This window comes from Molothrus aeneus, chromosome 28 (assembly GCF_037042795.1).
Source record: "Molothrus aeneus isolate 106 chromosome 28, BPBGC_Maene_1.0, whole genome shotgun sequence".
Lineage (NCBI taxonomy): Eukaryota > Metazoa > Chordata > Aves > Passeriformes > Icteridae > Molothrus > Molothrus aeneus.
In genome coordinates this window covers 4,247,237-4,273,171 of record NC_089673.1, presented here as the reverse complement: position 1 = coordinate 4,273,171, position 25,935 = coordinate 4,247,237, and the positions used below count along the sequence as shown (strand labels likewise).

Sequence of the window (25,935 nt, the reverse complement as noted above, 5' to 3'; positions counted from 1 at the left end):
GGCCGGAAGGGGGAACCCCTCCGCCCGCCCTGCCGCGCCCGGCCCCGGGCGGGGGCGGCCGGGGAAGATGAGGATGGGAGGGGGAAGCGGGGGAGAGAGGGGGGAGGACCCGCTCGAAAGCGGGAGAAAATAATAGAATAAAATAATAAAGAGTAGAAATCCCCAAAGTGCTTAGTCACCGCTGCCCCGGCCGGCCGGAGGCTCCGGGGGAGCCGTCAGCAGCAACAGCTGCCGGCCGGGCAGCGCGCACCCCCCGGCGGCCCCCGGGGCTCCCCCGGACCCCCCGGCATCCCGCGGCACCGCAGCCGCACGGCCCCGGCCGGCAGCGGCCCCCAGGGCGGGGGGGGCTCCGGGGCGGGGCGCGGGGCGGGCCGGGGGCGCAGGGGGGTGCTGGGGGTGCGGGGGTGGGGGGCCTGGAGGGGCTGGGGCAGGGCGTGCGGACAGGTGAGAGAGGCTTTGGGGATGGTTTGGGGGTGGAGGGAGAATCCCTGTGGGGCGTGGAGGGGTGGGGATGGGGTCCTCGGGGTGTTGGCAGAGGACGTCCTGGAGGGAGCGGGGTGTTGGAGCTGGAGGTTGTGCTGGGGATGGGGGGATTTGGTGGGAGTGCAACTGAAAGGTGCTGGGGCGCTGGAGGAAGGGGCGGTGAAGGAAGGGGTGCTGGAGAGGGGTGCTGGAGGAGGAGGAGGAGGAGGAGGAGGCACCGGGAGCGCCGGGAGCTGACGGGTGGGGATGGTGAAGGAGGATGGTGGAGGAGGGAGCGATGAAGAGCGCTGGGGTGCTGGGGTGGCAGAGGAGGGGGTGCCGGGGTGCAGGGGGTGGTGCCGGTGGTGCTGAGGTGCAGGGGGTGGTGCGGGGGCGGAGGAGGAGATGCAGAGCCGCAGAGGCAGCAGAGGGGGTGCTGCTGGGTGCAGGGCTTGGAGGGGGCAGCGTCTGGGGGTGCAGGGGGGCAGGAGCAGAGGACAGGGCGCCGAGGAGGGGGCGCAGCCCGAGTAGGGAGTGTCGGAGAGTGGGAATGGGGTGCAAGGGAAGGGGAGCGGGGGGGCTTTGTCGGGATGTGGGGAATGCCGGGGGATGCCGGTGGGGAGGTCAGGGTGCTCCCAGAGGTTTCCGAGGAGGAGGTCAGGGTGCTCCTGGGGTGCCGGGGGTGTCGGCCCCGCACCTGGCGCTGTCCAGCCGAGGTGGTGCTGAAGGGGCGGGTGGGAGGGGGGACCGGCTGCTTCTTTTGGGGGCGGGGGGCTTGGCACGGGACGGCCCAGCCTGGCACAGGGCTCTGCGGGCACGGGAAATCCTTGAGGAACACGGAGTGTTCTGAGAGTCCTGAGAACTCTGAAGGACATGGAGAGTCCAGAGTGTTCTGGGAGCTCTGGTGGGCATGGAGAATACAGGAGGTTCCAGGGTTCTGGGGTCACAGAAAGCCCCATGGGCTCTGTAGAGCACGGGAGCCCTGCTGGTTCCCCAGGTCTCTGTGGGACATCGGGGTCCCACGGTGATGCTGCACTGCTAGAGCAGATGTTCAGACCTAGACCCAATTCAGTTCTTCCCCTGCCCACCTCAGGGGTGGAGGTCAAGGGGGACCAGCTCCGTTTCCTTCCTGAGAAATCCACTCTGGCTGACCCTCTTCTCCTGTGTCCACTGCTAAGGACAGTGTCCACTGCTAAGGACAGTGTCCACTGAGGGGCTTTCTATTATTATTTTGTTATGCATGATTTTTCAGGCATGAAATTGCTCTAAGAGGATTATGGTCCATTATCATCAACAGAAGTGTTTTGCTGGGATTTTCAATTAATATTCCAGGGCACCTCAGGGATGTCCATGTGGACCAGGCCATGCCAGTGGGGCACTCGACCCACAGCATGGTTTGCCTGGTTTGCCTCCTGTCCCTTGGCCAGCAATGCAAGTGGGTGAGGCAAGTGCCCTTTCAGCCCATTTTGGAGGCTCAGTGCTGTTTTTATCTCCATCTCTCAGAGAAGTCAGCCTTCCCTAACGCAGAAAAACTTGTTCTATTGTTGAAGAGGGTGAAAAACCCATTATCTCCCCCCATCCACTCTGCACACTGCCTCTGCCGTGATTTACTGCGACTCGTGGAGGATGTTTTGCTCTATATTACACAGATGCAGCTTAATAGCATGGGGGAGGGAGAGGGACACAGAGTCCAGACTCCTGCCTTCTCTGTTTTCTTGTTGATATACTGTGTGACTCAAGGGAGACAGCTCTGTGCCGCAATTTCCTTTAGAAAATAGGGACATTGGTCACTTGGCCTGGTAAAACCTCTTTGAGATTCCTGGATGACCAGTTCTGCAGGGGAAAGCAAACCCTTACTACTACAGCTAATATGATAGTAATTATGATTATTAATCACCAGGCAGTCAGGATTTAAGGTTGGCCTCCTGCCCTCCTCTCATCCCATAAATCAGTCCGGGATGTTCATGGACACGTCACGCGGACGAGGATGTGTCTGACAGAAAGGGCACGTGCCAGCCCAGAGCCCTTCTGGGGGGTGCCCAGAGTGGAGGGTGGGGGCACCAGCACAGCTCTGGGCACGGGGCAGGGAACAGCCCCGTCCCTCCAGCCCCTCTGCCAGGGCTGGGCTCTGCAGGGACCCCAGAAAGGCTTGTCCTGCTCCAGCCGTAGCTGTGGGGCCCCTCTGATCCCCCTTTCTCCAAGCAAGGCGTTTGTCCCAGCGCGTGGAAGAGCCTCTCCTGCCAGCCCTGTTCCCCACACAGCCCTTGCATTTGGAGCTGAGTCATGTCATTCTCTTTCAGGTTATTATTGACTAAGCTCCAGGAGCTTCCCAGTGCACCCTTGGCCCTTGCAGTCCCCTCACAGCTCCCCAGGCCCCTCAGTGCATCCCTGTAGGGGCAGGTCACCCATGCAGCTGCCACTCCATGCCCTGCCCTCTTTGGAGCACTTTATGCCCAGACTTCTTTCAATTCCCTGGGTTTTAAGCATATGCTTGCAGTTAATCCTGCGCTTACATTTTATCCCAAATTGGAAAAATTGGGGTCTTTGGGCAAATTCTCCTGCTGTTCAAGTCAGCTGAAGGGCTCCCTCTAATTTAACTGAACAGTAATCCTCTCTCTCCCTGCCCTGCTCTCCTCCTCCTCCCTCACTCAGTTCTACTTCTCCCCCCTCCTCCTCCTCCTTTTTCTCCTCACTGAACGTTTTTGAGGTTTTACTCCTTTCCCCCTTTTTTTTTTTTTTCTTTCCCTTCCTTCCCACACCCTGGGGAATCAGTGGGAAATTACCTGGTTTCCAAGGGCAAAGGAGACCTGGGTGCTTCCCGAGGGTGTCCTCCCCCTCCCTGCTCCTGGGATTTCTGATCTGCGCAGGAAATTTTCACCTGCTCAGGGAGGGGCTGCCCTGGGCAGGCAAAGGCACGTTGGGAAAGGAGTGCAGCCTTCCTGGGGTATGGATTTGTGGTGGGAGGTGTGGGATGGAGGGGCCGGGAGCCCACTTGGATGCCAGCATGGCGGCTGCCGGCTGGCACTCGCCAGGAGAAATGTTTGCCAACCGAGACGCGACATTTCTGCCTCTTTCTGCAATTAGAGCCACACTGCAAACACAGCTGGGAAGGGAGAGACAGGGCTCTCGTGGTCCCCAAAGCTGCTTCCAGCCACCAGGACTGTGCCCAGGCGCTCTCAGGTGTCCTTCTGCCTGGCATGGCTCATGCCCCTGCTTTGCCCTTCACCTTTGGAAGATGCTCCACGGATTTGACACGGGATGGAGGAATTTGGGCTGTAAATTTATTTTGCAGGTGGAAGGATGCTCCTTGTTTTGGCTCCTTTCTCTGCCTCACCACTCCAAATATTGATGTATTTTTTCAGGCTCTCACCTCCACACTGTTTGTTTGTTAAGTATAAAACAAAAACCCAAAACAAGGGTAAAAATGCGCAGCAAAATTGAACTCTCATCAGCCTGGGCCTTCCCAGCCCTGGGAGACTGCGAATCTGGAAAGGACTCGGTGACATTAAACCGAGTCACAGACATTGTTTCTCCTGACAAAGCCACTTCCCACTTGTGAGTGGCAGGAAATGCCACGGAGCCTCTGCTCTGGGCCGTGGCCACTCAGGTCATGGCATCCCCCTGGCACCCTGCCTGTCCTCCCTGCACAGCAGGGGAAACTGAGGCACGGGGCAGGCTCGTGACTCACCTGCCAGGAGGATGGATGGGGCCTGCAGGCTGCAATAACTCGTGATGCTGCAGGGAGGAGCAGGGAAAGGCAGCATGCAGCGGGTCTGCCTGACTGGGAACTCCCCTGGGCACGGGGGAGAGGAGCCTGTGCCAAGTTCCCAGCACTTTTGGTGGGGACAATTCTCTCCCTGTCACCTGGGCTGCCTCAGTGGGACAGTGTCAGCTCAGGGGGGAGCCCCAAAGGGTGGGGACAGTTCCCCACCAGCACTGGGACACGGGCAGAGCCTGCTTTGGGGTCCTGCTGCTGAGGCACCCTGGGGCAGGGCGATGGTGCCCGTGCAGGGCAGGGACTCTGTGGGGCTGGGGAGGTGGTCAGCACAGCTGGCACCCTTGGGTGCATCCCCTGGGGAGTATGGGACCCCAGTGGGTGCCCAGTGCATCCAGCCACAGGCAGGGTGACACCCCTCCATCAAGGAGGGACATCGGGAGGGTAGAGCTGTCATTTGCCTTGGATCTGGCCCTGTCCCCCTTGGCAGGGAATTCCAGCTGAGCCATGGGGCTGGGAAGAGTCTGTACTTGCTTAGGGGGGAAATATGGGGTCTTCTCCCTCGCCCCCAAATTCACCTTTACTCCCCTCAGCCCTGCTTGAGCAGTGGGAGGGAAGGATGGTGCTGACCAGAGCTCACAGGGGCTGCAGGGATGGAGCTCTCCCGGTCCCTCCTGCAGCTCACTGCATCCCTTCCACAATTCCTGGCCCCTGAGACGCCCCCAGGGCCACCTGGCCCCTCTCCCCTGCCCACGGTGGCCCCTTGTGATGGCCCCAGCTGCTGCCAAGCTGTGGCTGTGCATTTCCAGGCGCTCCCTGTCCCCCGGAGGGGAATGTGAGGAACGCAGCCCGTGCACCCTGTCTGCTCCTGCCTGGCCACCCAGGCTAAGAATAGACCTGCCCTGGCCAGGCCCCACCAGCACCACGGGGCCGTGGGGTGTGGGAACCCCAGCCACCTTCCCGAGGGGAAAAATGGACCTGAAAGAAAATGAAAAATGGGTTCCTCTGATTCCCAAAGGGTCCTTGTGCTGGGGAAGGGAGCCCAGAGTGTTTCTTGCTTTGAATTAATGTGATTTTAAAGCAAATCTCCTCTGGAAGATCCATGTACAGGCAGGGGGGTGCAAAGCAGCCCCCCAAGCCTCAGTACCTGCTCCCTCCTGAGCTCCCCTCCAGGAGCTCTGTGAATTAAGGGGGAATCTCCTCCTTTTTTCTGCTTTTACGTTTCTTTTTTCTCCTTAGGGAGTGATTTCGCTGAGCCTCCTAATTTCAGCTGCAAGCATGATGCAGAAGGCAGAAGGCAGCAAAATCTCTCCAGATGTTATCACGACGGGGAAGGGAAATCATCCTTGGTCTAAAGCTATCTTGTAAAACACTGCTGCTGGCTTGGCAGAGCCCTTGGAGCACGAGCTGGCCCTCACTGCCCTCAAAAGTTTCACCCAGGCCCCCCCATCTCAGCCAAGAAGCTCCAGTGGAGCTCAAGGTGGCACCTTCAGCCTCCCCCTGGGCTGCACTGGGCATAACCTTGGGTCCAGCCCCTGCTCCTGGGTGGACTTTGCCCCCGTGTTGAAGATAGCCTGGTGTCCAACCCCATCCCATCTGCTGCGTGGACCTTGGCCCCATGTGGAAGGTTGGCTGGTGTCCAATCCCACCTGCTGCACAGAGCTTGGACCTGTGCTGAAGGAGCCTGTGTCGGCCTCTGTCCTCTGCATGGCTGGTGGGCCTGGGCTGTCTGTGTGCCCCAGGACACAGCTCAGTGCACCCATCATCCACACTCGTGTCCCTGGCAGGGCAAACTCAGCTCCTGTGTGGATTCTCTGATGTCTAGCTAGGGCTGAGTGTATGTTGCACTCCCTGAGTGACAGTGTTCAGTGTGGCTCTATTTATTTTTTCCTTTTTCTTTTTTTCTTTTTAATCCTCTTCTCCAGAAAGCAATTTTCATGAAACTTGCAGGATCTTGATGATCTTGGAGACCTCTTTTCCTCCACTAATGGGGCAGAAAGGAGCCAAGGAGCTCAAAATTACCAGCGAGGAACCGAGCTGGATGGAGCACACCTGCACCAGCCTGCTTTCCCAGGCTGAAAATACTCTTGGCTTCCAGCTCAGCTCTCACCGTGCCAGGTCTGTGCTCCATGAGCAACGCACTGCCGGGAAGGGGGAGAGGAGGGAGCCTGGTGTGCCGGGATGGAAAGCAGATACCCCGGGATGTGGTGAGGGAAGGACACGGTGTGAGAGCTGCTCTCACTGATCCGTGCTGCCGGGGCTGCTGCTCGGGCTCTGGCACTGGGCAGAGCCATGGAAGGTTGGGGTGCCACCTCCCCGTGGGCGTCCTGCGCTCGAGGAGATGGAAAGCAAACAAACACCCGAGCGTGGGCGGGCAGACACCTGCCTTCTGCTCCTCTGCCAGGTGCAGCGAGCCGCTCCCAGGCCTCAGCCTCCCGTGGCCGAGGGCAGAGGCCATGGGATGGGATAGGGACGGGTGGATCATCCAGATCCCCTCATTTCCCCTGCTGCTTCGGGCTGCAGCAGATCACAGCTCTTTAAGGCTGCAATAATCCCCAGCCTGGGATTAGTTTTGCACCTAATCACTGCAGAACAAATACGAAGTTTTATTTACAGAAGCAGAAGAAAGACGAGGCTGGGGATGGGGAGGACGAGGGGGGGACGGGTGGGCCTCAAAGCACGGCTGATCCCAAGATAATCAGGAGCTGGAGGGCAGGAGGCGATCGCTGACCTTGGAACCCCCTCCCCGGCTCTTACGTAAGTGTGGCTCTGCTGCTGGAGTGACAGCAGGGGTGAGCTCCAGCCTGCTGACCCCCCAGCCCTTTACACAGCTCATGTCTGGACTTTGGGGATTCCTGGCCCTGATTCAGCCCCTCCCCGAGGCACGTGCTGCACTGTGAACCCACGAGCTGTCAGCTCTGATGGAGCCGCGGTTCAGGGGAGGATGGAGATGCTGCAAAGGGAGGCTGAGCTTTCAGATGGGGAGGGGAGAAGCCGGCTGCTGCAGCTATGTTGCCCCAAAGCCAGACTGGTCCCCGGGGATTTGCGTCTGCACTGGGTTGGGGTGGCAGCTCTCCTGTTTGAGAGCCTTGTTCCACTGAGCCCCCAGCCCACAGGCAAGAAGAAGCTGAGCTGCTGCTCCAAGGGGGACAAGACATAGGTTTATTTTTCATCCATGCAAGCGAACAGCCTGGTAGCAGGCAAACCAGGATGTGCTCCATCCCTCCCCAAACTGCCCTCTGTCACTCAAGTCCCTGTGGCTTTGCCCACAGGTCAGAATTGGCTGGTGGGTGACCAGGCTGGACCAGCTCTAGCCCTGGGCACAGGGGCAGCTTGTGACGGCTCCGTGCCTGCCGGAGCCTCAACTTCTCTTTCCCCTGATTCAGACATTGACAAATAAATAGCTCTTCTCTGCTCTGGCTCTTGCATAGTGGAAAGGAATGTCTGACCTGATAGGAGAGAGTAATCCTGGGTTGTGGAAACCCATGGCTTCCTTGGCAAGTGTGCCCATGGCCAAGTGCCCATGCTTGCACCCTGTCTATGTTGCCCTGCTGGTGGCTGCCTTATTTCAGTTCCATTTCTGAGATGGATGTGAAGGCCTTTCCCCTGGCTAGGAAGAACTTGACACCGAAGAAGATGGTGGTGATCAGGAAGATGAGTGCCAGGGCAAGCAGGACCCAGCCCCCAGCTGTGGCTTGACTTTTGGTCAGGGACATTCCCAGGAAATCAGTTGTGCTGGAGTCATCTTGCTGGGCTGGAAAAGAGAGAAAAGAGAGACATGGTTGTTGCTGGGCGCTCTGGGCTGTGGTGTGTTGGGCCACCTTTGCTGGTCTCTTGGATGCCCTTTGGCCTCAGCTCCATGAGGAATCAAGGAGAAGTATCCAAACACCCTGTGATTTTTGGGATGGCCAAGTGGCACCAAGAGAGCTCCATTTCATTCTGACCCTGGTGAGGGCTGAGCCCTGGCCAGTCATGGACCTGCTGTGCTTGGCTGAGCCCTGCATACCTGTGTAAGGAGTCCAGCTGTATTCGGGCCAGCCCAGCACCTCCCCATTCTTCTGGTTCTCTTTCTCCAGCCATGTCATGAGTGGCTCGAAATAGCTCATCAGGGCCTCTGCTGACATGTTGGGCTGTCCTGTGATGAGCTGCATGGCTTCGGGCCATGGCTTGCTGAAACCCAGCTTCAGGGCATCCCTGTGGCAGGAGAAATCAGCTCCAGTGTGTTCCCCATCACCCTCTTGGCTGCCAGCCCCTCCCTTTCCCTTGGAGTTCTTGGTGTCAGCATCCCTGGGTACAGTCTGAACCCCCAGAACCATAGGGCTGCCAGCCTGGAGCACAGGAAAGGACATTTATCTGTGGGGGAAGAGGGGTTTGCATGGATTAAAAACCTCCAGTGAATCCAGCCTGATGCAGAGCAGTCCCTGGGTGAGAGAGTTAATTTTGCAGGTGCTTTTCTTGAAGCAAGGGGGTTGTTTTCCCTAAGGAACTGGGGGCTGGGAGGAGGAGGAGGAGGAGGAGGAGGAGGAAGCCTTCCCCCTGGCAGGGGCCTAGCTACCATCTAGTGGCTGCCTTTGCAATCACAGCCCCAGCACCCAGCCCAGGGTGTCCCCCCAGGTATGGGATGGGAGGGATGACTGGGGGCTGTGTTGCCTCCTGTCTTGCTGGGCTGGCTTCAAGGTATTTGGGGATATTTTTGCCTTGGCTTTACCCTGCCCCACACACCTACCCCAAGATCTTCCCAGCCTCCTTGGACTTGTAGATGTCACAGGTGTGCAGGGGACCCCTGTGCCCGGCTGCATCACAGAGTGCTTGGTGGAATTGGAACTGGATCACAAAGCTGACGAAGTACCTGGTGGAGAGGGATGAAGAGATGGGAATGGACCCTGCTTGTGCCTGTGCAACAGAGGGGATGTGGCTCCCCTCATTCTCTGGCTGCACCCCCCCAGTCTGGAGGAGCATCACTGGTTTTGGAGCTACACCTTCTCCAGCTCAGCTCAGCCTGCTGAGGCCATTTCTCCCATAATGTGTTTTATGTTTGTTGGAGGGGATGAGCTCATCTTCCTTGGATAGGGAGAAATTCCCCTAAATTCAGACTTCTTGTCTGAAGCTCTGTCAGGGTCTCTGGAGCTGCCCAGCCCATGCAGGATGGTACCACCAGCCATGGAGAAAGGTGTCATCGCTGGCATCTGACCTGGGGATCCTGCTTCTATGTCCAAGTGGTGTCGCTTGTGCCCCAGCCCTGCTGGCTCACCTAATGTAAGGGACGTTAGCAGGAATGTGAAACTTGGCCCCGGGGTCAAAGTCATCTTCAGACCTCAGTGCTGGTGGGCACAAGCCCTGGTACTTCATCCTGTGTAAGAGAGGGAGAGTCAGGTCAGCCTGGGGAGGAGGAGATGGGGCAAAGTGGGAAGGAACAGAGTGGGGTGTGAGGACAGGATGGGGGCTGTGTATCTCATCATTCCCATTGCAGTCAGCTGGACCACAAGGAGAAAACACCCAGTGGGATGACAGCCAAGGCCCTTATCCCAGACAGGGGTCTGAATTAAATCCTACCTGAGGTTCCACCACTCCTTGTTGTACTCGTCCTCCTTGATCCGCCCATCAAACACCTTCCAGCGCCACTGGTCCATGAGGTACCCGAAGGGCAGGAAGGCAATTTTGTCCAGGGCGATGCTCATCAGATAGTTAATATCACTTTCTGCCCGGGGCATGAAGATGTGAGCAAGACAGTGCTGTATCCACCTCTCCTCCCTCCGTGGGTCATTCTGCCCCAGAACTGGGTGTCCTCAACAGGTCCTGTCCCCTCCATTCATGCAAAGCCACCATGTGTGTCCCTGAGCCCTTCAACCTTGCCCAGCCCCTCCTGACCATGTGCATTTCCAGCTGTTCCCATCAGCATCCCCACATCTGCTGTGTGGCTCTCCAGCTCACCTTCGTTTTCCATGACTTGGTCCAGCAGATTGATGCTGTGGAGGTGTTTGGGGGTGGAGACAGACAAGGCCATGACATCCCCAACAGCCTCGTGGAAGCCAGGGTTGGCCCCATCCCGGAAGGAGACAGGCTGGTCCTTGTACTGCAGGAAGTACTGGACGTGGCCCATCTCGTGGTGCACTGTGATGAGGTCATCCATGTTCACCACGGTGCACTGCTTGATCCTGGACCAGGAGACAGGGGTTGGGGGAGAAGGGAGAGCAGTGGTGGCATGAAAACCTCCAGGAACCATCAGGCCCCCTTGAGCTATTTTTCCTTTCTATGTGTCCCCTCCCCACATCTGATGTCAGGCCAGGCTGGTCCTAACTCCACTGGGTTGGTCTCTTCCTCCTCCTGCATCTCCTGCTGACCCTGCCCATTCCCTGTCCCTGTTCATCAGCTTTTCCATTCTCCAGGACAGGGCAGGGGGCCAGGCATGGATTGCCCTCCATCCACCATGGGGACTCCTACCAGCATCTTGGGAACCAAGAGAAGTGCCACAGCTGGGGTGCCACAGCCACAGAGCAAGATACACTGGTGGCATCAGCCCACCTGCCCTTATTCTACAAAGACCCTTTCTGCCCCAGCACCACACCAGCAGTGGCCACCCCCTGCTCCCCAGGGGCACCTGAAGTCCTTGCGGTTGTAGAAGTCCCAGGCTGAGGCGTGGCACACCACCTCCCGCCCGTCCGATGGCTTCTCGATCATGGACTTGTCCCAGAACTCCTGTGGCATTGGGATGAGGCCCAGAGAGGTGAAGAAATGGTCTGACTCCTCGAACATTCTCTTGGGTGTCCAGCCCTGGGGAAAGAACAGAGACCCGCTGAGGGGCAATGTGGAAGGATGGGAGGACAGGGGTAACCTTGCTCTGGGCAGGGGAATCTCCTGGAGTCAGCTAGACCTGGATCCAGGTCTTGGCCTACAGAGGTAAGGAGAATACAGATGAGACATGGATTTTTTTGGCAGCATTAGAGCATTTGGCAGCATGGGTGGTGGTAACAGCCAAAGGTTGCTGGGTCCCAAGGGATTTCCCCAGAGCAGCCTAGAAAAGCACTGACCTGGTTTTTCATGGCCGGGGTGGCATCCACCTTGGTGGCATCTGGGAAAGGTACCACCAGGTCGAAAATGTTGGACCACGACTGAGCCCACATGTTGCCTGGGAAGCACAGAAGGATGACACAGGTCAGGAGGGAGACAGGGAGAGGAGAGCAACCAGTTACTCCCTCCTCCTGCACAGGTGGATCACCCTGCCTGGTCTCTGCCCTGCCTGCATAAGGGCAATGTAGGCAGGAGCCCAGCCATGCAAGAGAAGTCAAATCATGCTGAGCATGCTGCCCTTCCCTGGGGTAGATTGGCCTCTACAGACCCATCCCAGGGGAGCTTTTCCCTTCAGCCAGAGCTGAACAGAGACCAGTCTTAACTCTTGGCATGGCACAGGGACAGCCACACCTGGTGGGAGACGCAGTGTAGCTCAAGCAGAGCCCTTACCTAGCAGATGGGCAGGGATGGGACCCCTCAGGTTTATGTGCTCTGCACCATAGTTTTTGTAGAGGGCTCGGCGTACATAAGCATGCAGGTTGAGGTACAGGGGCTGCAGCTGCAGATACAGCCTCTCCAGATCTTCCTCGAAGGTGGGTGTCTCATACAGAGATCTCCAGTAGGCCCCATTGTCCGTGTAGCCTGTGGTAGGGCAAGAGCAGAAGCTGTCAGACTCTGTCCTTCTTGGGCAAGACTCTGTCTTGCTGTTCAGACACTCCAAGAGAGACTGAGAGTAGATCTCCTGGGAGTTAGTGATACTTCCACACCCTTGGGATTTTGGCTCCCAGTTGTGTGAAGAGGGCCATGGTGGGCTCTAGGGGAGCAGGGCACTGACCATTGAGCATGGCTGCCTTGTTGCTCAGCTCCACATATCGCTTGTAGTTGTTCCTCATCTTCTTCCCAGAAGCATCCCGCCAGCCCTTCCAGGCAAAGAGGAGCTTGTCATAGTCCTGAGAGTTGGCCATGATGTCTGTGAGGTCTGAGAGAGAGCAACAAAGCCACTGAGATGCTGTTGGATGGGCTGAGCAGGTGCAATGGTTCTATACCATGTTGCTCAGGGGCTATCACAGAGAAGGTGAAAGAACCCTTCGTGGCCTTTCTTCATGCCCACATTAAGAAAATTCCCTCCCTTCTGGGCCAGCTGCTGATGCCCCACAGGACACCCTGCTAGATCTTACCAGGATCCAGTGGGTGACAGGTTTTGTTCTCTGTGCAGACCTTGGCCACACTGTAGGTGGTCTCCATGTCTGAGAGCAGGGTGTTATACTGCAAAAGAAATCAGAGTGTGTAAAGTGGTTATCCTAGCTCCTGATATTGGAGGATATTGGAGGATGTCCCAGCCCATTGAGGTTTTGGGGTGCTTTACTCTGGTCCCTTCCAAGATCAAGTGTGACCCCAACGGAGGTAACACAGGGTCCATACAAGAGGGCCTGGGGCCAAGAAGCAGTGTGCTATTGTCGCCCAAACATCCAGGCCCCATGCAGCCTGGGTTAGGCAACATTTGGGTGGGAAATCCTGAAAACAAGGATTTTGGCTTTGTGTAGAAGGTACCAAGCTATCACCTTTTTCAAGGCAGATGGTGGCTGCCCAGTGGCATTTCCTAAATTCTGAGAGAAACTTTTGTCTTCACACAAGGTGATGGCAAGGGACACCCTCTCTTGCTCTGTCCCCTTGCCACTCACCTCCTTCAGCTCATTCTCAGGTAAGGCTGCCCTCTCAATGACACTCAGCTTCTTGAGGATGCGGGTGACACTTTGGTCCTGGAAATCAGAGGTGTCAAACTGCCTGGCCCTCATGCCGTACTCCAGGGTGTGCTTGGACATGGCCAAGTTCTTCTCCAGCTACAATGAGAGAAGAAGAGTTACTTCAGGGAGAAGACACAGGCCACTGCTAGAAACACCACCTGGCATCCCTGCCACCCTCCCCACAGCTGCCTTTGTGGGTACCTCATGGGATGATGAGGGTTTTCAAGGAAAAGGGTGAGAACGTTATCGTTTTACAAGGGGCAGAGGCTGTCCTGGCTTTCAGAGGTTCTGTGAAACGTGCCCTGGGTACCACCTGCCCTCCCTGGCTGCTGGCTCTCCCTGCACAGCCCCAGGGTCGTTCCCATACCATGATCTCCTTGTTGTGGTCAGTGATGTTGGTGTTGTAGGCCCAGGATGCCTCAGTGTAGGCATTCCACACTTCCTCAGCTGTGCTGTTGTACTCGGACAAGAACTCTTTAGCTTGTGCCTCATCTGCTATTTTGTCTAGAGGAGGAAATAAATTGGGGAAGAGACGAGAAAGGTCAGGAGAAGTTGCAAGAGCACTATCCCATGGAGAAGCCATAATTAAGCTTTTCCCAGAACTGCAGGTCCATTGAAGGATGCCACAACCTGGGAGCAGGCTGAGCTAAGAATTGGGGAAGAAGTGCCCAGCTGGGGTGTCCCATTAGACAGAGGACGGGATGACAGGACAAGTTGCATGCCCTAGACTCTCCCACATGAGCACAAAGGACACAATTAAGAAGAGAAACTCTTCACACCATGACTGATGACACCACTGTGCAGCTTCAGACAATGGCACCTGCCTCCTGGGAAGCAACACCCCGTGGGACTTCACTGGAGCTGGCTATTTCTCTTTCCTGATATGGGGAACACCCCACCCACAGCAGAGACCTTCCTCTGCTTCTGCCTGTGGATTAATGATGTCCCTTGGAGGACTTCTTCCTGACCCTTCCCACACCCAGGATGGAGCTGCAGCCTTACCAATGCCTTCAGGGTAGCCTTCAGGGACAGGGGGACGCCAGTCAAACTCAGGCCAGCCCAGCACCTCATTGGTCTTGTTGTTCTGCTCCTGAAGCCACTTGGTGACAGGGCTGAAATACTCCAGGAGGGGTTCAGCATCCATCTGACCCGTGCCAGTGAGATTCAAGAGGATTTCCTGCCACGACTTTGAGGACCCAGCTTTCAGCACTTCCCTGTGGAGGAGCAGAACAGCAAGAGCCAGCATGAGGCCAGAGGATGGATGGGAGAGGAGCAGTGATAGTATCTCAGCATCTTAAGGGTTGAAAATGCAGTTCCAGGGTGGGACATGAACCTGGGAACTGCCCTGGAAGCCACCACCTGTCCTGCATGTGGGAACTGAGGATTCCCTGTCACACACTCATGCATTTAACACCCAGGGAATCAAAAGGAGCCAGCCTGCGTTAGTGACCTCTTGTCTGGGTGGGAGCTCATGGCTGGGACAATAGCAATACTCTGGTGAGGACCACTCACCCCACCCCAGTGCTTCCACGTATTTCCATCCATCCATCCATCCATCTGCAAAGCTATTTCTCCAGTTCACTTTTCCTTCCTTCCTTTCTTCTTTCCTTCCTTTGCACACCATCAGCTTCCATGCACACATCTGCCCATGGCGATTTTCCTGACCCTCCTTTGTCCCCACCTGAGTTTGTCTCCAGCCTCTTTGGACTTGTAGATGTCACAGGTGTGCAGGGAACCGGTGTGGTTGGCTGCCTGGCACAGTGCCTTGTGAAACTGGAACTGGAGGATGAAGCTCACAAAGTACCTGCCAAGGAAGCCCATGAAGGTCAGAACTGGGGACAAGGGGAAGCAGACAAGTCCAAGAGCTCAATCCCAGCATTTGTGGTCCAAGTGTTGGGAGATCTCTGTCTTGAGCAGGAGCAGCACATGACAGTCCCTGCCCGCAGAGGTCATCCCCTACCCACTGCACCCCAAACCTTGGTCCCCTTTGCCAACAGTTCCTCTACCTGATGTAAGGAGTGTTCCCTGGGATATGGTACTTTGCTCCAGGGTCAAAGTTGCTCTCGTTCCTTGAAATCGGGGCGCAGATGCCCTGGTATTTGGTTCTGTGGACAACATGAGCATGGGAATAATAAAGGGTCAGAAGAATCTAGTCAAAGGATGGGAAGGCTTGGCCCAGTGCTGAAGAAATCTGCACACTTAGAGCATGATTCCATCCATCTGTCCATCCGTCCATCCACTCACCTATCCTTCCATCCTACCCACCCACCCATCTATCCATTGTTCTCCTACCATCTCCGTGGCTACTTTTACGCTTTTTCTTTCCTCTTTCCTGCCTCCCTTCCTTGCACATGCCCAGCTTCCAGAGCCACACCCACCCTTGGTGACTGTCCCCCACCTCAGGTACCACCAGTCGTAGTTGTAGCGGCTCGGCGGCGTGCGGCCACTGAACACGTTCCAGCGCCACTGGTCGATGAGGTAGCCAAAGGGCAGGAAGGCAATCTTCTCCAGGGCCATCTTCAGCAGGTAGTTGATATTGCTCTCTGCATGAAACAGAGCCTGAACCAGGCTGGAAAGGAGTCTGCATAGACAGCACTACAGGCACCAGAATTTTAGTGGGCAAGAGGGTGGATGAGAAATGGGGACAACATCTCGACACCCAACCTTGCTCCTAGAGAAGGCTCTGTAGGACACAGGAGGTTTCTATAGATACAGTTGCTACCTGGGGCAACACGTGCCTTTTACTGAGTGGGGACAATGAGAGTGACAATTGTGGTGTCCCCTTGCCCTTAGCCCAGCTCTCAAAGGTCTTTGGTGAGTGTAAATCGTCACACCTCCACCCTGGGGCCTCAGGGTGAGGGGCTTTGGGGGAGTTTGTTCTGCGGTCACACCACTGCAAAGGCTCTGATGGTTTAGACCCAGAACCAGAGTCAACTCTAGGACAGCCACCACTGTACCATGAGGAGCACAGGGGATGGTGCCATCTGTTTTCCCCCTCAAGGAAACCTGGGGAAGGAAGTTTGGAGAAAGACCTGCTGGAGACCCAGCTGAAGCTGTGGGGTCAGAGAAGGGTTGGCAGCACTGCCCTGAGGGGCTGTTGGCTGCCATCACCACGGCAGCCTGGCTGCCAAGGGCTGGCAAGCCGGGTAGCAATGGCTCGAGGCAGAGACCATCTGCCTCGTTGTGTTTATGCAGCACTGGCCCCATGCTCTTGGCTGCTGTGATGTCTTTCTTGTCATAAAACGTATTTAATGACACGGCAGGAGGATCCCAGGACTGTCCCTGCTCCGCCAAGCAGCGCCTGGGGCAGGTCTGGGAGTGCTCAATTTCTTCTGCCACCATCTGCTTTGATGTGCTGGCTGAGGGATGTCGAGTGGGAGGATGAGGCTCTTGATGAGCTGGGCAGTGCCTGCAGCGACAAGTCCTGCCCTGCTGTGCTGGCTGGCAGCTGGACACGTCACCCTCTGCCTGCCCTCGTGACTGTGCGCGTGCATGCTTGGTGCCACCTCCTCAGAGCCACACCAGCAGCTCCAGTGGTGGATGCTTCTTGGGGAGGGAGGGAGGGAGGGAGGGAGGAATGCTAGAAAGGTCAAAGCCAATCAAGCACAAAAATGTTGTTTTCCAGTCTGGGCTCTGTTGGTGAAGGGAGAGGCACAGACGAGCTCTGGAGAGCATCACTCCTGCCTCAGGGGTGACGAGGATGGAGCCAAGAAGGGCTCTACGCGGACCCATGGAGACAAGAGGGGGTTGTGCATGGACCCATGGAGATGAGAAGGGGTTGTGGCAGCTCTGAGCTGCATTTCCAGACTGCAACCCACCCTGGCGTGTCTCAAACCCTTCCCAGCGCCACGGGCAGTGCCAGAGCCCTCCAGGTCACCCAGCAGCTCCCCAGGGTGGCTGCCATACCTTCATCCTCAGTAGCATTGCTGAGGAGACCGATTTTCTTGAGGTGGCTGGGGGTGGAGACAGAGAGGGACAGGACATCACCGATGGCCTCGTGGAAGCCAGGGTTGGCCCCGCTGCGGAAGGACACGGGCTGGTCCTTGTACTGCAGGTAGTACTGGATGTGGCCCATCTCGTGGTGCACTGTGAACAGCTGCTCCATGGTCACCGTTGTGCACTGCTTGATCCTGGGGAAACAGCATTGCCTGAGCCCAGTGAGGGACCCCTGAGCTGCCTGCGCACCCCCTTGATAGGAAGGACTCCCCACAGTCTCAGAGAGCGTGGCAGCACCCCACAGGGGAAGGGAAAGTGGAGGGCAAGGGAGGGCAGCATGGCCACTCCAGACCTCCCCTCAGAAAGGGCATATTGGGGTGCTTGGCCAGGCTGGGGGTACCCAAAAGGGGGACCACCAACAGGCATAGGAGAGGGTCTTGCCCTGTAGCCCTGGGTCCCTGCATGTCCCCACAGACCTGAAGTCCTTGCGGTTGTAGAAGTCCCAGGCCGAGGCATGACACACCACCTCCCGCCCATCTGTTGGCTTTTCCAGCATGGACTCCTTCCAGAATTCAGGGGGCATCTCCAGGAGCCCCAGGGAGGTGAAGAACTCCTCCGAGACCCGGAACATGTGAGTGGCATTCCAGCCCTGGTGGGAAGCAAGCAATGGGTTATGGCTGAGGAAGGGGCTGCCTGTGCCCTGGGCATTGCCTCCAGTGCTCCAGGACTGTGGGAAGGGGGTGAGTTGCTCCCAGGGACTGAGGTCCTGCCCCTCTCTGCGATGGGGAGGCCCAGCCCCAGAACTGGTGTGAACATTGCTAAAAAGCACCGAGTAATGGTGCTGGAGCTCAGCAGGGGCAGGAGAAGGGAGCAGGACTTATACCCAAGAAGGGCTTGGAGCTGTGTGATGGTGTGAATGCAGCAATTCAACCCCCAGCCTGGGGAGTGGAAGCAGTCCCAGTGCACTGCCCACTTTTGTCCCCCTGCTGCCTCTTTGGTCACTGCCAGATATGGAATAAGGTCACTTCTTTGTTCCTTCCCCTCCCAGACATAGATTTTCTGCTGTCCCTTATACAAGTATGAGAAATTACTCCCATGGGGTCAATGTCATGGGCCAGCCATGGCAACACCTCCTGCTTTTTCTCCCTGGTCCCTCCAATGAGTCCCTCAGCCCATCACCTGCTGCACCATGGTGCTCGTGACGTCAAGGTTGGGCTTCTCAGGGTAGGGGATCATCAGGTCATAGATGTTGTTCCACTGCTGAGCCCACATGTTCCCTGAAAAGAGAAAATAGCTGGAGCAGAGCTGGTGGCAGGTCAGAAGAGAAACACAGTGATAACTAGGACCTTTCTGGCCTTGTGTGCGTCCCTCTGACCCCAGCAGCACCTCTGGGCACAGGCTGGGGGAGGCTCATCTCTTACCCAGGAGGTGAGCAGGGATGGGACCCTTCAGGTTGATGTATTTGGGCCCATAGCGGTCGTACAGCTTCCTCCGGACGAAGGCGTGCAGGTTGAGGTAGAGTGGCTCCAGCTGGTTGTAGATGTGCTCCAGGTCCTTCTCAAAGGAGTCTGAGTCGTACCAGGAGCGCCAGTAGCTGCCTGTGTCATCGAATCCTGCCAGGGACACAGGGAAAGCCTCTGTCTCCAGACCCCAAAGGCTGCCCCCACTACCCACCCCTAAAGGTGGGACCAGGGATAGCAGCAGGATTTTTTCCCTTTCCCTAAAGTGTTGATACTTGGGAAATAGAAGCTGGATGCCTGGCTGCATGCAGGGCGAGGAGAGCAGTAGGGCATCCCAATATCCCAGTCCTGACTTCCACCCCTGGTGCCTGATCATGCCCTGTTTGGGGTCCCCCTTGGTTTGTACCATCCTTGGCGTAGGCGGCGTTGCTGAGCTGCACGAACTCCTGGTACTTGGGGCGCAGCGGGTTCCCTGCAGCGTTGTGCCAGCCCTCCCAGGCAAACAGCAACTTCTTGTAGCTGCGGGACGTGGCCATGATGTCCGACAGGTCTGGGACAGAGGGGACAAAGAGAACGTAAGAAAGCAGAGTCCTCCTATTTTTCGGATATTTTTCAGATTGCTGGAGAGGGAGGCATTTGCCAAAGCCCTGCAGAGGTGCCACCACCACCACCACGCCAGACCCAAGTGCCTGTCACTCTAGGACATGAAACAGAAAAATGTGGACACTGGATTTTCTAAGGGAAAAAAGAGGGAAGTTTAATTCTGACTTCAACATTTACAGATTTCCAAAAGTGACAGTGGATTGGAGGGTGAAAGTGCCGCCTCTCCAATGACACTGGACAAACTAACAGTTTATTAAATTTCTCTTCTTTTATAAAAGAATGCAAAACAATAAGTTATTTACATAAAATGTGTGAGAAAGTTCGTTACAAGAATGTAAACATTAGAAGGCTTAGAAAAACTTAAAAAAACAGGGCAACAAGTGCTCATCCTCACACTGGGACAATCCTGATTAACATGAATGGCACATGCCAACCCCAACCTGCTAAGGATGTGGGGACCAGGACAAAGTCCTGGCCATGGGGTGCCCAGCAGCTGGCAGGATGAAGGGCACAGGGAGCATACCTGGCTCCAGATCCCAGCAGGTGCCATTGGGCAGGCACACCTTGGCCGTGGAGTAGATTTTGTCCATGTCGCTCAGGATGGTGTTGTACTGTGGGAAAGGAAAAGACTGCTGAGAGGAAAGAGGCTGCCAGGGGACAGGAACAGCCCTTCAGGATCTACTCCCAGCTCTGGAGTGTGTGTGTCCAGACGGATGTGGGGAAGGATTGGTGTGTTTATACAGCACATTTTTGGTGAGATAAGTGTGTTATCACTCGGGGTTTTGGCGTGGTGGGAGCAGGGAGGCTCTTTGGGACAGACAATCCATGCTCCAGACAGGGGCTGTTCATGAAGCTGTTTGTCAGCGGGGCCATGGCACAAGCTGTTTGTCTAAATGGGTTAAAAAAAACAGGAGAAGAAAAGCCAGAGGATGAGGGGGTTTTATTTCTGTGAACTGCAACAACTGCAAACAATAGCAACAGGAGGTTTCCTGGAACATGCCTGGGAAACCCATTCTCAGGGAAGGAAATTCCTCTGCTCAGTCCCTCTCTCCACTCCCATTCCTCTGCTCCATCTGTGCGGAGGGGATGGAGATGGGGACAATGGTGGCTGTGGGATGGAGCTGCCCAGGGATGGCAGAGACATGACTGATGTGCAGGGAGGAGGCATGATGCTGTCTGTTGTCTGGAGGAGGGCAGGGATGGGTTTCCTGGAAGGAACTGGGGCCGACAGCTCTCCGGAAGGGATTGCATCACGAGGCCTTGCCAGGGCTTGGCTGGGAATGGCTGTCAGGGAGCTGTGGCTCAGGATGGAAGGGCCCGTCCTGTGCTCATGTAGCCTGGGAAGGGGAAGGAAGGGCCTGTCCCCAGCTTCAGCCTGGGCAATATTTTCGTGCACAGAAATCGAAATTCAGATAAATTACCCTGAAAGCTCAGGACTGTGATGGGGAAGGCTCAGGATGTCCTGATGTCCCTGGCATGGAACTGTGTCACCAAGGCACAGCAGTCCTTGTCTTATGGGGAGCTCAGGAGCTGGGTGGCTGCATTGGCCCTTCTTTTCAGAGGGCTGCATACCTGCTGAGCCCAGGGGGGTTGGGACAGCTGGCTCCAGCCACGGGCACAGCCTGGCTGGTCTCCAGGTGATGCTCAAGATTGCTCTGTGTAAGCAGGAAATCTCCAGTTCCTGCTGGGACAGCTCCAAGATTTGGTTGGGGCTGGCTAATAGGGCCAGAAGGCACCCTGCAAACCCTGGAGACAGCACCCCATCTCCACCTCAATCACTGTGTAGGGGCCAGTGACACCCTCCAAATGCAACAGGCCAGCAGTGGAGTCTGGATGCTTGTGAGAAATCCCCCTAAGGCATTTCACAGCACCCCAGCCTTGCCCAGGGCTCCTCTGCCACCTTGCCTACCTGCTCTCTCATGTCCAGGGGCAGGTTGGAGGGTCCCAAGGTCTGGATTGATCCGATGATTTTCCTCAGCTGGGGGTCGCTGAAGTTATTCCACTTGTCGCCATAGAGCTCCTTGGCTTTCTTCCCCCATAGCTCTGTGAAGTTCTGCTCCTCCAGTGATGCTGTGACCTGCAGGGTGAGAGGGGACATGGGGGCTCAGGACCAGCCCTGGGACATGCCACCACCCAGGCGATGGTTTGGGGGCCAGGGGCAAAGTCATGAGGGTTTGTGGGAGTCAGAGGTGACAGGACATGGGGTGACAGGCAGGGCTGTCCCCAGCCCATGGTACCCATGGATAGAGACAGCAGCTCCATCTGGCCCTGCCGTGTCTGCAGCCCCTGCTCCCCTGTGGAGCTCTCCATGAGCACCCACTGGTGGCCTGTGAGGGTGTTTAGGAAGGAGCTCCAGGGTCTCATATGGGCTGGGAGTGCTGGGATAGGGTGCCCAGGCCATGCAGTCAGGGTGTCTGGGTGCTCCTGGACTGGCTTTGACATCTGCTGGGCCCTGGTTTTGGAAGGAGCTCTGAGGTCTGGCTTGATTTTATTTCCAATCCTGCCATTTCTCACTTTCACAGAAGCCCAAAAGAGAACTATAAAGGTGCCACATTCACCTTTCTCCTTCCTGTATATCCTAACTACGTCTGCACACTTCTATTTCTATACATTCCTCAATCAAAAAGGCTGTCTGCACCCTCAATGCCACATCTGGTGTTCACCCATTTGCTCTGAGTCCCCACTTTTGGGTGCCTCTCTGCCCCCCAACTCCTGCCAGCCCTGATCTCCCTTCCTGGGGCCATGGGCTGGCAGTAAGCTGCCAGCACTGTGGGGTGCTATTTAGGCAGCTGGGGCTGTGGCCCTGCCTTTGGGATGGGGTGCATTGCAGGTGTTTGTATCCCAGCCTGAGCAGTGTCAGCTGTATTTTTGGGAAGCTGCAATCTTTATCAGAGTGCCCTGGCCCTGTGCAGGTGGAGGGAGATGGTGCAGAGTGCCTGGTCAGTGTCCACGTGCCATCCTGGTGTGATTTATGGAGCTCATTAGCTGTGACTTGTGGCATTTTTAGCTTGGTTCCAACATGCCTGGTTTGTTTTATTTTAATCTTCACATTCCCTCAGCAGGCCGCGGGGAAGGAAGGGAGTTGTGGTGTGGCAGAGTTGGAGGCTGCCCAGGGCAGATACCCACACAGCTGTGGGAATGCCAAAAGTGCCCCTGGCTACCCCTCACTGCTCCCCCGCTTCCCTGGGACATCCCAGAGCCCACAGCATCACTGGCACCAACTGGCTCCAATCCCCCAACGTGCCAGCCCCACAGACACCCTGCTCTTGCCTCACCCCTCTAAACAGGAGATGCCTTTACCCCTTCCCAGACCCCGTGCAGAGCTGGAGGAGCTGGAGGAAGCAGAGTTCAGCTGTGTTTTGTTTTCTCCTTGAACAGGCACCTGCGTTTGGTCAGGCAAACTGCAGCCTAAACTCTCCTGACAGCCCTGGTGGAGTGAGCTGAGGCCACTGGTGCTGCCTGAGAGCCCCTTGCCGTGGCCATGCCCAACAGTGCTGGCCCTTCCCCTGCATCTGGGCTCCCTCTCTGGAGGGGATGCCCCTGTGGGGGGCTCAGGAGCCCCTTGGCACCCACAGCCTCAAAGCCTCCCAGCCAACAGCTCTGCCCCAGTCCCTCCCTGCTGGGAGCACAGTGCAGACTCAGGATGCAGTTCAGGGCACTGGGACTGCCTTGGCCCAGGCATCTGCACCCAAACATGGTTCTGCACCCAAACATGAGCAGCCCCCAGGCCCCATTGCCAGCCTCTTGCCCAGAATCCCAGCTTACAAAAGATGGTACATTTATCTGTCTGTCCAGCATCCCTCTGTCCATCCCTACCTTTGATTTCCTGCCTCTCCTGTCCCTTTGTCACAGGGTCCCCTTTTGTGGCAGACCCCAGAGCTGCCCATGCCCTGGTGGCCTGGCTCAGCCCCTCTTGTGTCGTGGATGTGCAGGGTTTGCCTGGCCCAATGCCCCCCAGATCCCCCAAATCCAGCCTTTTGGGTCCTGCTGGCCAGCTGTAATTCCTTTAGCAGCCTGTGACTCCCCATCCCACCCCACCTCCCTGCTGCCCCATCATGGACTGATCTCAGGGCTTCAGATCCCCTCCTCTGCCTGGGCTGGCTTAGGAGCCTCGACATTGCAGGGAGCTCCTGGACATGATCCTCACACACTTTAATAGCACATAAAGGGGGGAAAGCTGCTCTGGAAACACCTTCTGAGAAAAGTCCATGCAAGGTGCTCTCCTGGCCTTAATTATGGACTCAGTGTAGCTGGGATGTTCCTGCTCTGCCCCAAGGTCCCTCACCCCACCACATCTGCAGCTAGAACTGGATGCCTGCCCAGACATCACGTCAGCTTGACAAAAAAAGGCTGAAGGGGCACCTGGGCCCTCTTGAGTGTCCTGCCAAATTGGCAGTGCCCAGACCTGGCAGTGATCTTTCCCCTGCACAGGAAGATGCATTTCCTTCCTGCACAGGACACACTGTGCTCCCATCCCCACGGGATCTGGAGAGTTCAGGGCTCTGTGTGCCAGTCCCTGTGTGACTCTGGGCTGGACAAACACACCGTGGTCACCTATGGGCTGCGCTGCCCCTTGTGCCTCTGTAGCCACAGCACTGGCAGGTGTGCCCTGAGCTGCGGCTTGTCCATGACCCCATGCTGGGGCCACCAGCAGCTCCCTGAGCACAGCTGGGACCGGGGAAACCACTGCAGCCTGCCCAGGCACTGCCACTGCCCCGGCTGGGCTGCAGCTCACCTGACTGAGAGCACACCCAGGGCTGCTCCCTGCCCCTCTTAATACACCCCAGACACATCCAACCTCCTGGGAGAACACACCCCAGACTGTGGGATGCACACAGCATTGCTCCCTGCAGAGGTTCTTCCTGCACTGATCTGGGCTGATGTCTAATTCCCTACAGCCTGGAGTGCTTTCCCACCTCTGTCTTTGTCCCCGTGGGCCGGGGACACAGGACAAGAGGTGGCAGCCTCAGTCCCGATGCCACCCAGCTGGTTGTGTGCACTTTGGGCTCCTGGTGTCCGCCCCAAACTGAAACCCTCAGCACTGGGATGTGATGACACCAGGCAGGGACAGGGACAGGGACAACTGACAGTTCTGGGAAGGGGGAAAGTGGAAGGTGCTGGGAGGAGGGAATCACCTCTAAAAATAACCTTGACTCTGCTCTGGGACCAGAGCTATCATTCCGGGGCAGAGTCTCTCTCTGAAAGCCAATTTGGGGCAAACCCCTACAGCTCCTGGACTACAACTCCCACCCTTGGTTTGCCACCCCGAGACGCTGAGACAGAAACCCGCAGGGAGGAATGGAACCACGCCAAGTGCCTCCACCGTACCCAGCCCCCCCAAACCCGGCGCTGGGGACATCCCCGTGGTGGCATCGCCCCCGTCCCGCCGCCCACCTGCAGAGCAGCATTCTCGGCCGTCAGGTTGGTGTTGTAATTCCAGCTGGCAAAGACGCTTTTGGAGAGGACGATCTCGGCCGTGCGGTTGTAGTCTGAGGCGAAGCTGGCGGCCCCTTCCTCGGTGCTGTTGTGCTGGGGGGGCTCGAGGTCGGAGCGAAGGGCACCTGCGAGGCTCAGCCAGAGCAGCAGCCCCAGCGCCGCGGGCATCGCGGCGGGAGCGCGGCACCGAGGGGCCCCGTTCGGTGCCTTCCGAGACGGCTTTGCCTCCGCCGCCGGCTGCTTATAAGCCAGCAGCTTTCGCGCAAACCCTGCCCACCGAGCCTGCCTCCCCTCGCAGATAAGAGCGGAGTATTCCGTTCTCCCTCCGGCGGCTCCAAGGCTTGCGGGAAGGAGCGGCGAGCGATCGCTGCCTTGGGGTGCAAAGTCCTTTTGGCTCCTGGCAGTGCCGGGAGGGAAGGGGAAGGGGCTGGGGCAGGAGGGAGGGAAGGAAGGAAGGAAGGAGATGGAGGAGAATCCAGGGAAAGGCAGAAAAAAGAGAGAGGAGAAAGGATGGGGTGGGTGAGATGCAGCTCCATCCCCGCAGGGTCCCAATCCCCTCCCGATTTGGCGCAGTGGTCCTTAGCAGAACTCAAGTGGTCCTTAGCAGAACATCTCCCCTCGCCCACATCGCACGGCAGACGCCCCTCGGCAACGCCCCGACCACCTGTGGGGGCTGCAAGGGCAAGGACAGGAGGGAAACTGTTCCTGTGGGACACAGCCAAGGTCTGTCTCGCACTGCTTCCTGCCAAAGGGACCCCCTTCCCAAGAGAACCTAATTTTTCAACAAAACAGAGCATTTCTCCTGGCTGTGAAGGAAATCACATCGCATCACATCACACCAAGCGTTTTGGACTTGGAGGAATTAGGCTGATGACAAACGAGTAACAAAAAGTTCCTTCAAAATGAAAACCAGACCTGCGTTAGTGGGCTTGATAGCTCCTTTGTTTTGTTTTGTTTTCTATTTACTCAACTAAATCCCTTTTCCCCAGGGCCTGGCCTCAGCCCTGGGAATGGTGTGTGGGCTGAACTTAGGCCCTGGGTTGACTGACCCCATGACTCCTTGTTGGAGCAACCACCCCACAGACACAATGGTGAACACCTGCCAAGAGAGAGCTTTTTTTAATGAGGAACAGGGGGAAATCTCTTGACCTTTTATCCCTGATGGGAGATGCAGAGCAGCTGGACACCATCATGGACCCTTGAAGGAGTAAGTGGGGTGACTCCACGGGGACAGTGTGGCCACTCGAAGAGGGACACGTCCTCCTGTCAGCACTGGGCACCCTCTGGGGTGTGCAGAGCCGTTAAAAAAAAAAGGAACTTAGAAGACCGCAACCCTCTGATGTCTGTTAAAGCTCACACCAAAAATCACAACTTCACACCCTGTTCTAGCACCCTCCACCTGCACAGGCTGATGTGGGCACATGAAAACCCTTCACCCCCCTGACCCCAAGCCCATGAGGGAATCCCCCATGCACCAGCACCACCTGTGAGCCTGGACATTGCAGAGCTGGTGGCAGAGTCAGCATCTGCCTCCAGCCCCCCTTGCTGACCCCTTTCCCCACCAGCCATA

General features: G+C 56.9%; 1 protein-coding gene across 1 annotated transcript; it reads right to left on the bottom strand.

The window, feature by feature from the left end:
• Positions 1-7,316: 7,316 nt before the first annotated feature.
• ACE (angiotensin I converting enzyme) lies at positions 7,317-24,548 on the bottom strand. Its single transcript, XM_066566838.1, has 25 exons — positions 24,324-24,548; positions 20,839-21,006; positions 19,453-19,540; positions 18,733-18,876; positions 18,288-18,479; positions 18,046-18,143; positions 17,343-17,515; positions 16,837-17,060; positions 15,329-15,473; positions 14,937-15,035; positions 14,612-14,734; positions 13,933-14,144; positions 13,298-13,434; positions 12,868-13,026; positions 12,364-12,451; positions 12,021-12,164; positions 11,636-11,827; positions 11,206-11,303; positions 10,776-10,948; positions 10,109-10,332; positions 9,731-9,875; positions 9,429-9,527; positions 8,904-9,026; positions 8,184-8,371; positions 7,317-7,931 (listed from the first exon to the last, which is right to left on the bottom strand). Exons 1-25 carry the CDS (start codon positions 24,531-24,533, stop codon positions 7,741-7,743), a joined length of 3,837 nt encoding a protein of 1,278 aa, XP_066422935.1. The 5' UTR covers positions 24,534-24,548; the 3' UTR covers positions 7,317-7,740.
• Between the last annotated feature and the right edge of the window lie 1,387 nt (positions 24,549-25,935).

Bases quoted from the DNA above. Each gene is read 5' to 3' on its own strand.
- ACE (XM_066566838.1), bottom strand. From the start codon at position 24,533: ATGCCCGCGGCGCTGGGGCTGCTGCTCTGGCTGAGCCTCGCAGGTGCC. The intron at 11,828-12,020 runs GTCAGTGCCCTG...GCCCTACCACAG, and splicing joins CAAGGCAGCCATGCTCAATG to GCTACACGGACAATGGGGCC. The intron at 11,304-11,635 runs GTAAGGGCTCTG...TGTGCTTCCCAG, and splicing joins CATCCCTGCCCATCTGCTAG to GCAACATGTGGGCTCAGTCG.